Below are 12,449 nucleotides of genomic sequence, written 5' to 3'. Positions count from 1 at the left end.
AGCTGAAGTATATCAGCTGTAAATTGGTATAAAGCACTAAAAGGGACATTAGCCTCTAATCAGATTCTAACAGTTCATTAAACCTGCTTTTCCAGAATCGTTCTTTGTCTTTCCCCTCTCTTTGCAAGGCATCTTCTTCCCTTTCCACCTGGGCAAGACCTCCTCCGGGGTAGGAAACTATATCAACTCATCCTTCATTGTCTACCAACCAAATAGCCTCCCAGAGGCTTTGTTAGGGCAAATTCCTGGCTGCTGTGAAGGACTGGGCATTTGAGGGTTGGGTACCTCTTTCCTAGGCTTCCCTGAGGCTGAGAGGGGACAAGCCCAGCTGGCCACTTCCAACCGTGGAAGCAAGTGTCCCGTTGGGATTTGAGATCCATGCCTGATGTGTAAGCAATCCATCAGTCTCCCTGAAAGGATTTTAAGCTTGGAACAAATGCACTGAGCTCACCAGTTAACACCAGATTTCCTCCTATTCTAAGCCATGAGGGTATGAAAATCCCTCCCAAGATACAGACAAATCAAAAGCAAACATTAAAAAAAGTATCCTATCAGTGTTAATAATGTACTTTTCTAAGAGAGGAACATGACAGTAATTTTCTTTTTATTCCCTAACAAACTAGGTAGCATGGAATTTCTGAATGCTCATTAGTTAGCTTTAGTGTAAATTTGCGTTTTCTTGCTGTTGGTTTCTCTGAGCAAATATTTGTCATGAGTGGCTCCATACATTTTATTTCTTAGAGTATTTTTGTTAAACAAAAAAGAGAGTCCAGAAATGGGAGAAATAATTAGAGCTTCACCATGCTGTGCTCTGTTGGTATTATTTGGTAATAAAAGCATTTAATTTATGATGTGTTGAAGTGGGAGTTTTTATTCAACTGTCTGCTGGGGAGAAAAGCAACTCTATGAATGGCGAAAACTTGATGGTTTAGAAGTGATTTTAACCTTTGTCACCATGTAGGCAAACATTTAGAAAATGTCTTTTTTCTTTTAGTAAGACCACTTAAGTGTCATAGTTACATTCTATAACCAAGCAAAGAAACTATCCTAAAAATTCAGTCAAACTTAGTGATTTTAATTTCTGGGTTTAGTCAGTATTTGAGAGTAAAGTTGGCATTCTCAACATATTTTAAAACATGAGCCTGATTTTGGCCTGAAGCAAACACTGATGTGTGGCTTTATGACTCCCTTCATAGGTTTTTGACTTCAGAAAATCCCCAAAGTTGTGGAAATTAGTCAAAGATAACCTTGATTTAATCTTTTTATAAATGTTGTTGGAAATTCTCCTGAACCACATAGAAGTAAGGTTTTCCTTTCAAGAGGTGGCGAATGGAGCCAAACATATACCAGAACAAAAAACAAATTGTTGTTTATTCTTTGATTATGATTTCAGCTTAAGAATTCATTCTTAATCCAAGACTTACATTAGTTGTTTTCAAAGAAGGTGTTTGAGGTTGATAGGTAGAAGTTTTCATTGGGTCGGGTATGCCACAATACCAGAATTAACTGTCTTGTGTTATAGTTTCTTGCTTTTAAAATTATTTAGACTTTGACAGGAATATGAGAGTATATAAATTATTGTGATCTGTTTTCTTCTTTATGGATTTCTGTATGCAATACAACCTCCAAAGCTAAAGGAATAAAGAAACTTGCCTTGCATTTCCTTCCACTATTTGCAAAAGCTTGATGAATTATTCCAGCCCCATATAAATTAATGTAAGGTTTCCTTACTCCAGTTTATTATCATCTGACCTGCAACCCAGAGGTCAGAGAATCAGACTGATTAATTCAAGTTCTTGGTCATTATTTCTAATGAAAGTTCAGAATGGGGGGATAATTGGTGGTGCGGGTGTTCTCACTTAATTATACTATATTGTTAAAACGTTAGGTTAGCAGTACTAAATGTGCTGCAGTGATGGCAGATTCTACCAGATGTCCTCTGTTGAAGGCTTTATAGCTGAATTTCCCTCTTTCCCTTTTTTTATTCTCAGAATATCAACACCTTGGAGAACAGAATGTTAATGCTTGATGGGATGCCGGCAGTCAGAGTCAAAACAGAGCTTTTGGAATCTGAGCAAGGGGTAAGCGAAAGTTTCTGAAGATGCCCCACCCCTTTTTCTCTCAGACCCTGGCAGCCATTCATGTCCAGAGTGTTCTGAGGGTTGCAGAACACTTCTGATTTTTCCCTTGCTTCAGCTTTTATCTCTTGAGTAACAATCCTGAGACGGTGGGTGATTCTTACCCATTTGCAACCTCAAAACATTACTAACTTACAAAAGATAGCTTCCTACATTAAGGAAGTCATAGTGACCATATGGCTTTATTTAAATGGATCCATGTTTTGGAAAGCTGTAACAATCCAGAGCACAGGGGAAGTGTTAAAAAAATAAGATGCGACTATAACCTCAATGTCAATATAGATGGGTTCTTCCAAGTTAGGAAATTACAGAGTATAGGTGGGGGAAGGTTTACTGTTTGTTGGATGGACTTCTCTTTTGACACTTGTGTTTACCCTTTCTTTGAGTTGATGAAATTTAGGTCAGTGAGTTTGAAAAGCACATAAAAGCAAAAGAAATCTTGTTGAACAATAACATAGCCAAACGACAGTTTATGGCTACTGAGTATATGAAGACTAAAGAGCAGAGCTGGCTTTTTTTTTTTTTTAATAAGGATGTGGGTGATTTTCTAATTGTTAACATTTATATTAATAGGTTCGCTTGTAAAAACCATCCTCAGGGCAATGTGTGGCTGACCACCTTTAATGTTTAAGGGAGAAAGCACCGTCTACCTATCTTATTAAGCCAGCATTACACTCATGACCAAAAAAAAGGACATCAGTTAAATATTTAGTCTTAATCTTGTTTATGTATCCTTTATTCAAATCAAGATCAAAGCAAAACCTTAGCAACGTTTTATAATTGAACAATCAAACGATATTTTAAGTGTGAGTAAAATCTCACAGGTTAAAAAAAATCAGTGTGCACGAGTTCTTCGGGGACCCCGTTCAGAAGGTTAGGATATTGATGTAGCAAAAGGATTTCATAATGAGGACAGTCAAGGGCAAGGATCTTGATGGTTGCATTTAGAGGTCCTCCAGTAACGTCCCATTCTTGAGCACTGTGTGCCAGGCTGTGTGGCATTTCATAACATATTCTCTTCTGTATAAGCCAGTGTCTGAAACAGACTCCCATCATGTAGAGGGTTTCATTTCATCTTTATGTTCAGTGTAGACTGGGGAGCTCTGAAATGAGCATTGTGGAGTATGTCAACCGGAAGTACAACCCCACAGCTGTCTATGTGATGTAATGACTGATGCCCAGAGATTCAAGCAGCAGGCCATGGTGGAAGAAAAGACTATATGTCAGTTATTAATACTTGTTTTCTGATTTTAAACAAACCTTCAGGAAAAGTCATGTGTTCACCTGGATTTTCTAGCCTGACACTCAGCAAGTTAAATCCTCCAAACAGTTTTTTACCTTTATTGTGTAGCTTAACCACAATAGAATGTGTTTTATCTTTTCTCATTTCTGTTTTCTTCATCTAAATGCATTAGCATCAGTTTAATAAAATATATTTTTACACGCCCTATGTTTAACAAAACATACAAACCATAACGTCTCATTTGGAGAAGATAGCATGATGGGAAAGTGAAAACAGTATATTTCACAACATTGCTTCTGTTTCACAATATGTTCCTCAACTTGAATAGCAGCAAATCTGTTCAAGTCATACATGTTGAAGGAAGGCAGAAAACCCCAAAATATACTGTATGTACAGAAAACCACTTAGAATGCATTACCAGGGCTACTAGTCAAAGCCAGGATACGCACTGTTGTTATGGTCTCGGAAATCTTCAAGAACATCTAGGTACTTCTCTCCAAGTAAGGCTTGCATGAAAGGTTTAGGTACATAAAAAACAAAAGCCAGTATTCCCAGGGGTTGTACAGTGTGCATGAGAAACTCGTGTCACATTATTTATAGAAAGTATTTTTTGGTCCTCAAATAGGGACAGGAAAAGTTGTAAGTTCTAGGTTTTACTTAATTCATTAAAATCAATTTTCCTCCTTGTGAATGGAACTGATATTGACATTTTATCCCTAATTTAGATTTTGTGTGTTGGAGGGGCATAGAAGCTGAATTTATTCTTTTTCTTAGCAATGTATATACTTTTCTTAAATACATGGCAGATATAACTGCATTCTCTGTAACAGTAAAACTTTAAGAGAAGCACACCATGCTATTTAATGAATTGTATTGTGATTGATTATTTACAGAATATAATTAATTGTATTTAGTCATTTATAATACTTTTAAGTCAGCTCTTCTTTAAAGAGACCAAATCAGCAATTTTAGTGAACTTTAATTTTGGTTCCTTTACTGAAGTATCTCATTGAGGATGATGGGATGGGTGATAATAATGTGGAATTTCAGAATCTCAGAACTATTTTAAGGTAAGAAGTGCTAGATTCTAAACATGATCTCCATGGTACAGAACTCTTTCCTTATTGAGTATTAAAGTCTGGTTGAAGTTTGATTCTTCATACGAAAATGTAAATATATTAGTGAAATTAAAATCACATGCATGATTATGGGCTTTTGAAAATGAGATGTTACAGTGAACAAAATTATAGAAATGTGCCTATGTATCACAGCAGTGAATGGAAAGGGTGAGGCTGGTGTGTTGGTGGGTTTCTGTAATCACTCAGGAAACCTAGTTTTAAGACTTCTCCATCAGTGTTTAGGACAATGAAAGTGAACCTGGCTTTCAGGCTGTAGGCAGCACTGTAAGATCTGCTCCTGTGCACGGGCCTCCTGTCTCAGGGCGCTTTGAAGGCATCTGTTCCTTCTCTCTTTCTTGCTATAAATAGTTCCTTCGGTCCCCAGCTGTCAGCTGGTCTCTGCATGTGCCCCCACCCCTCCAAGGAATTCAGGGCCGGATGAGCTCATTTTAGAGCTTAGAGAAAGACTGTGGAACAGGCCAAGGCTGGCCACTCACTTTACTCTCGGAAAACTGGCTGCCTTGCCTCATCTCCTTAATAGTTTTATGATGTGTGTATGTGGTCCCATCTCTTCAATTAGATTGGAAGTCCTTAAAGAGCAAGAACTATTTTCTGCCTTTTTCTTGTAGTTCCTGGCACTTGGTAAATACATGTTCTGTGCAGCTCGTCCAGGCATTTTAACTGGCATAATGCAAAATATGAAATCAGTCAACAGCTAGTTATAAACCTGCTCCGTCTACCTCGTAAGGTTGTTGTGAACGTAAAGATAAGCACTGAAAATAAGAGATTGCCATTGGTGACAGCCTCCATCCTGCAGCCATGTTGACTGGATAGATGAGGGTGGCTCATTGAAACCACTTCTGCGTGTCTCCCTTCTGTTTGGAACACTTTTGAAAGTGAAAGTGTTAGTTGCTCAGTCATGTCTGACTCTTTGCGACCCTCTGGTCTTTAGCCTGCCAGGCTCCTCTGTCCATGGGGGTTCTCCAGGCAAGAATACTGGAGTGGGTAGCCAGGCCCTTCTCCGGGAGATCTTCCCTACCCAGGGGTTGAACCCGGATCTCCTGCATTGCAGACAGATTCTTTACCATCTGAGCCACCAGGAAAGTGGTTAGTTGTGTTGAGGTTGCTCATTATTCCAGTCTCCTGAAATGGGACTTCAGTTTTCTCCAGGCTCTTTGGTAGTACAGCACAGGCTGCTGTGTGGTCCATGGCAAGCTCACGTGCTCCTGTGATACACTCCCGGGGCCCAGCGTGGAGTGTGGGGTGACTTTGTCTGTGACCTTCGGTGTTTGTGTTCTTCTGGGACAAGAGCTTCCCAAATGCTGTCAGCCTTTGAATATTCTAATGTGTTACTGAGCCCAGGACTAAAGCAGGAAGAGGAATTCTGGAACTATTACACCCAGAGATAAGGCTGTGTGCAGAGAACGGGCACCACCTCAAAGACATAAAACGTGATTTTATTCGTGGCCCTGCAGCTCCCCAGCTGGAATGGCATTGGCAAGGAACTGCCCACCTCCAGGCCTCTGTGTCTTCATCTGTGCGGTGGGGGTGTTGAGATGAGGCCTTCCAAATTCAGCCTGACCGTCTTTAATTCTAGTAACAGGCATGGAGTGAAAGAAAGTAAAACTTTAGTTGCTCAGTGGTGTCCAACTCTTTGCGACCCCATGGACTGTAGTCCGCCAGGCTCCTCTGTCCATGGGATTCTCTGGGCAAGAATACTGGTGTGGGTTGCCATTTCCTTCTCCAGAAGATTTTTCTTACCCAGGGATCGAACCCCGGTCTCCTGCATTGCAGGCGGGAATGAGAGAAAGCATTTTTAATTATGAGTCTAAAAGTGATACTGAGATGAAAATGCCTGTATATGAAAGCGGAAATGTGGCGACTTTACGGTGAGACAGGCCTGAGTTCAGATGCTTCCCTAGCCAGGGGCCTGCTCTGGGGCCCTTTTGGTCTCCGGTCTCTGTGCACCCAGTCCCCCTGACCTGGGAAGTGAAGCAGACCATCTAGCCCCACAGGAAGGAGCCTGCCCACATGCGGTGGCTGCTCACGGAATGTTCTCCTTTTGAGGAAAAACAGAATTAGAAAGGGCCCCATTGCTTCACTTTCCAATTCTGCAGTTCTCATCATTATTGAGCACAGATTTCAACATCTGCCTTAGTTTATAATCCTAAGAGAGGCTTTAAGGTAAATCTCAAATCAGAAGCGTTCTTTCTTTTAATTTCTATTCAAGCATGTTTGGAAAAATGTTTCAAATTCTGATCAGATTTTATCTTGTAGAAATACAGAATGAATGCAGAAATCAATTATTGTTTTAAGACAAAAATGATCTCACCATTTGGTGTGATAATGGTATTTGACCATAATTTTTAAAAAAGGAACTCTTGGGTTTGCATACTTTAAAGATAGTTGTTGATGTTTTTACAGATGAAATGATTCAACAGCTGGGAATTGCTGGAAAACAAAATGGGAGGGTGGATGAGGGTGGATGAGTGGAGACAGATGTAATAAGAGTGGTCATGATTTCATCATTAGTGAAGCTGGGCAGTGGGTACGAGGACCCTTGTTTAACTCTTCTTCCTGAGTGTATATAGGTTTGAAATTCTTTAAAGTATAATTTTTAAAAAAGCTCTCAATGAAAATATGACAGATACATAGTAGGTGCATAGGCATCAGAGGGGGACAGGCAGGAATCACTTATCATTCAGTCACCTTCATTCTTCTTGTTCTAAGATCTGAGGAGTCTTCCATGGGGGTGGAGCAGAGTCCCTGTTCCAGTCACAAGCATGTTGGAGCCCTTGGTTTCTCCTCCTCTCTCTCTTGTCCAGGCAGGTGCAGTTCTGACCAGTGGGCTGTTAGGCAGAGGGTAGTGGTAAGAGTGTGGCTGAGAGAGAGGAGGAGATTGGATGTTCTGCCCCTTTGAAAAAAAAAAAAAAGGAATATATTCACTTTACAGTGCTGTGTTTGTTTCTACTCTACAGCAAAGTGATTCAGCTATACATACACATATATATCCCCTCTTTTTTGGATTTCCTTCCCATTTAGGTCACCGCAGAGCACCAAGTTCCCTGTGCTAACAGTAGGCTTTCATATCTATTTTATACATACCACAGCCCGGGAGCCGGGAAGGGGACAGGTATGGCAGCAGAGGAGAGATACATTCCATTGTATCCTCCATGGTTTCCTACCAGAGAACATCAGCCCTGGTTGGACCAGAGATCCATGAGTGCCCTAATTTTGGAGTTAGGACAAAAGAGAATAATGGTCTTTTCTCTGGAGTAGCTTTCGTAAACCCTTCTTCAGGATGTCCATAACAAGGTGTTGAAGGTATTTCTGTGTCACAGAGGACCGACTAGTGCCATTAAGCTGACTGTGTTGCCACTTCCCTAAGAGCAGAGCTCATGCTTTATGTTTCTTGTTATTCTTCATCCTCCCAGCACAAGGAGTTGATTGGCAGGGCTCAGCCAAGAGTGATCAATGCAGATGCTGTTTGGTGTAAGTGAGAGCCAGTGTCACACTTTAGAATTGAGAGGATTTGGAGACAGGTGCCTTTCTGGAAAAGCCCCCAGTCCTTAGGTTTAATAAACAGATGAAAACAGGTGCGAGTGTTGTTGTTGCTGTTTAGTTGCTAAGTCGTGGCCAACTCTTTGTGATCCCATGGACTGCAGCATGCCAGCTTCCCTATCCTTCAGTATGTCCCGGAGTTTGCTCAAACTCATGTCCATTGATGGCATCAAAGATGCCATCCAGCCATCTCATCCTCTTGTTGCCCCCTTCTCCTCCTGCCCTCAATAGTTCCCGGCATCAGGTCTTTACTGATGAATCGGCTCTTTGCATAAGGTGACCAAAGTATTGGAGCTTCAACATCAGTCCTTCCAATGAATATTCAGGGTTGATTTCCTTTAGGATTGACTGCTTTGATCTCCCTGCAGTCCAAGGAACCCTCATTGTAGTTGAACCTAGATTAGAGATTGGCAGTTACATTAGAATTCAGTGGCTTTAGAGGAAAAGAAAACACACTCAACACATCTAGCTTCTTTTTCCTCAGTAAACCACTATGTTTAATTTAACATAAAAGATTTAATATACATTTGTGTGTCAAGGCTTAGTAAGACAGTGTTACTTTAATGACTTCATCAGAAGAGATGAGAAAGCATTATAAAAATGCCACTTGCATTACCCTTCAGCAGCACCTCATTATTACCTCCCCTACTGTGGGAGCAGGCGCCAGCATAGCTAGTAAATTGGTAGAATTATCTTAGACATATGAATTTGCTTATCATTTAATATTCTCTGATGACCCACTACTTGAGATCTTTTGATCTCTAGTCAAATCTTTGCATGTCACTACCTGGCTTCAAAGAAAAACATAGCCAGAAGCTGTGTTATTGCTAATATGACAAGACCATTAAAAAAAAAAAAAAAAAAAAGCAGAAAAAAAAGTATCTATACTTCCCAAACTCACATTTTAGGGAAGAGCTCTCTTCCACTATAGAAGCAAAGTTGGACTGATTTTTAATAATGTCAGAATGGCCAATAAATGTATTAATAGAAAGAATTGAAAATCAATGAGCTGTGATAGTAATTACAGATAGCACCCAAGGGAAATATAGCTGGCAGCCTAATCCCTTCCCTCGGGGCCTGCCCTGGGCAACGCTATGAAGTTGATAATTCTGCCCTCCTCTTTCCCATTAGCAATGTACTTTTTCCTTCAGCTTCATTCCTTTTCGCCCGCCATCCAGACACCCTGACCCTCTGTGCAGCGATGATTCTCTGTATCCACAGATGACTGGTTCTAACTGCAGTCTCATTAGTTGAGGAGAATGTGAAGTGCTGTTCTTTTCAAGCGTTATTTGCATGTGCATAGGGTCAGTGCTTTGTAAAAAGGAACACATTTTTAAAGCAAACTCATGCTCAGAGTCTTTTGGGAATTTTGATTGGGGGAAAATTAACCTTCCCGAAATATTTCAGCTTCTGAATTATGATGTACTCCTTCATGTACTAGTCATTGTGGGAGAAGAAGGAAAAAAAAATCTGAAGCATAACGTGTGTATTTCTCTATATCTGGGTGTGTTTTCTTGCAATAATATTTACAAACTGACGCATAGTCTCTAAGTGTCTCACAAAAATACCTCATTTAGCCTTTGGAGGACTTTTTTTCTTGATTGTGAGGGATTAACTGCTATGGGTATTAACCTCTTACTGTAAACATTAGAAAACCGTGCAAAATATATGAAATGTTTTCTTACCTAGTGGACAACGGTAATCTTTAGCAGTGGGAGGACAAAGGATGTGATTTGACTCTTGCCTCAACCTCCTAGAGGCAAACAGGGAGGAGCCAGTATTCACACCCAGGTAAGCAGGCAGGGTTTGGAATTTGGAGAGGTCAAGGCAGCTAATTTTAAAGCGAACAGTAACAGGAAGTAGCTGTACAGAGAGAGGGCTCTAGGGATCTTTAAACTGGTCCCCTTAAGGGTTTGGCTAAGTAGTGATCTGCCTGTGTGGAGAGGATGGCAAGGGAAGAACCAGGATGGCAGTTGAGTTCAGATGCTTATTCGTGTCTGACTGTTGCAACCCTGTGGACTGCAGCACACCAGGCTTCCCTGTCTATCACCAGCTCCTGGAGCTTACACAAACTCATGTCCATCGCGGCAGTGATGCCATCCAAACATCTCATCCTCTATTGTCTCCTTCTTCTGCCTTTAATCTTTCCCAGCATCAGGGTCTTTTCCAGTGAGTCAGTTCTTCACATCAGGTAGCCAGAGTATCAGAGCACTGCATCAGTCCTTTCAAAGAATATTCAGGACTGACTTCCTTTAGGATTGACTGCTTTGATCTCCTCACTGTACAAGGGACTCTCAAGAGTCTTCTCCAACACCACAGTTCAAAAGCATCATATCTTTGGTGCTCAGCTAACTCTGTGTTCCAACTCTCACACCCATACATGACTACTGGAAAAACCATAGCTTTGACTAGATGGACCTTTGTCAACAAAGTAATGTCTCTGCTTTCTGATATGCTGTTTAGGTTTGTCATAGCTTTTCTTCCAAGTAGCAAGCATCTTTTAATTTCATGGCTGAAGTCACCATCTGCAGTGATTTTGGAGCCCAAGAAAATAAAGTCTGTCAATGTTTCCTTTGTTTCTTCATCTATTTGCCGTGAAGTGATGGGAACGATGCCATGATCTTAGGTTTTTGAATGTTGAGTTCTAACACAGCTTATTTCACTCCTCTTTAACTTTCATCAAGACACGCTTTAGTTCTTCTTCAATTTCTGCCATAAGGGTGGTGTCATCTGCATATCTGAGGTTATTGTTACTTCTTTTTGGTAGTCTTGATTCCAACTTGTGATTCATCCAGGATGTCTACAAGTGGAACAGTTCTTGGAAGAGCTAGTATGGATTACTAAACTCAATGGCTAAAGAAGAAATTAAGCAGAAATTGCTTTCAGTTCAGTTCAGTTCTGTTGCTCAGTCGTGTCCAACTCTTTGCGACTACATGAATCACAACATACCAGGCCTCCCTATCCATCACCAACTCCCGGAGTTCACTCAGACTCACGTCCATCGAGTCAGTGATGCCATCCAGCCATCTCATCCTCTGTCGTCCCCTTCTGTCCCCAATCCTTCCCAGCATCAGAGTCTTTTCCAATGAGTCAGCTCTTCGCATGGGTGGCCAAAGTACTGGAGTTTCAGCTTTAGCATCATTCCTTCCAAAGAAATCCCAGGGCTGATCTCCTTCAGAATGGACTGGTTGGATCTCACTGCAGTCCAAGGGACTCTCAAGAGTCTTCTCCAACACCACAGTTCAAAGGCATCCATTCTTTGGCGCTCAGCCTTCTTCACAGTCCCACTCTCACATCCATACATGACCACAGGAAAAACCATAGCCTTGACTGGACGGACCTTAGTCGGTAAAGTAATGTCTCTGCTTTTGAATATGCTATCTAGGTTGGTCATAACTTTTCTTCCAAGGGGTAAGCGTCTTTTAATTTCATGGCTGCAGTCACCATCTGCAGTGATTTTGGAGCACCAACAAATAAAGTCTGACACTCTTTCCACGGTTTCCCCATCTATTTCCCATTAAGTGATGGGCCCGGATGCCATGATCTTCGTTTTCTGAATGTTGAGTTTTAAGCCAACTTTTTTACTCTCCACTTTCATTTTCATCAAGAGGTTTTTAGTTCCTCTTCACTTTCTGCCATAAGGGTGGTGTCATCTGCATATCTGAGGTTATTGATATTTCTCCTGGCAATCTGTGTGGATCACAATAAACTGTGGAAAATTCTGAAAGAGATGGGAATACTAGACCACCTAACCTGCCTCTTGAGAAATGGGTATGCAGGCCAGGAAGCAACAGTTAGAACTGGACATGGAACAACAGACTGGTTCCAAATAGGAAAAGGAGTACGTCAAGGCTGTATATTGTCACCCTGCTTATTTAACTTCTATGCAGAGTACATCATGAGAAATGCTGGACTGGAAGAAACACAAGCTGGAATCAAGATTGCCGGGAGAAATATCAATCACCTCAGATACGCAGATGACACCACACTTATGGCAGAACGTGAAGAGAAACTAAAAAGCCTCTTGATAAAAGTAAAAGAAGAGAGTGAAAAAGTTGGCTTAAAGGTCAACATTCAGAAAATGAAGATCATGGCATCTAGTCCCATCACTTCATGGGAAATAGATGGGGAAACCATGGAAAGAGTGTCAGACTTTATTTTTGGGGGCTCCAAAATCACTGCAGATGGTGACTGCAGCCATGAAATTAAAAGACGCTTACCCCTTGGAAGAAAAGTGATGACCAACCTAGATAGCATATTCAAAAGCAGAGACATTACTTTGCCGACTAAGGTCCATCCAGTCAAGGCTATGGTTTTTCCAGTAGTCATGTATGGATGTGAGAGTGGGACTGTGAAGAAGGCTGAGCGCTGAAGAATTGATGCTTTTGA

The 12,449-nt window shown here is 41.0% G+C and overlaps 1 protein-coding gene across 1 annotated transcript in view; it reads left to right on the top strand.

Annotated features, from left to right (window-relative positions):
• The window catches only part of KLF12 (KLF transcription factor 12), a 411,252-nt gene that overhangs the window by 135,234 nt on the left and 263,569 nt on the right, over positions 1-12,449 (top strand). Inside the window, exon 3 of the mRNA XM_052650108.1 lies at positions 1,992-2,081. Within this exon, the coding sequence (XP_052506068.1) occupies positions 1,992-2,081 (90 nt within the window). The remainder of the gene's footprint in view (positions 1-1,991; positions 2,082-12,449) is intronic.

The sequence above is a fragment of the Budorcas taxicolor genome, chromosome 12, assembly GCF_023091745.1.
Source record: "Budorcas taxicolor isolate Tak-1 chromosome 12, Takin1.1, whole genome shotgun sequence".
Lineage (NCBI taxonomy): Eukaryota > Metazoa > Chordata > Mammalia > Artiodactyla > Bovidae > Budorcas > Budorcas taxicolor.
The sequence above is the reverse complement of the archived record's forward strand: the minus strand, read 5'-3'. Positions and strand labels throughout refer to the sequence as shown.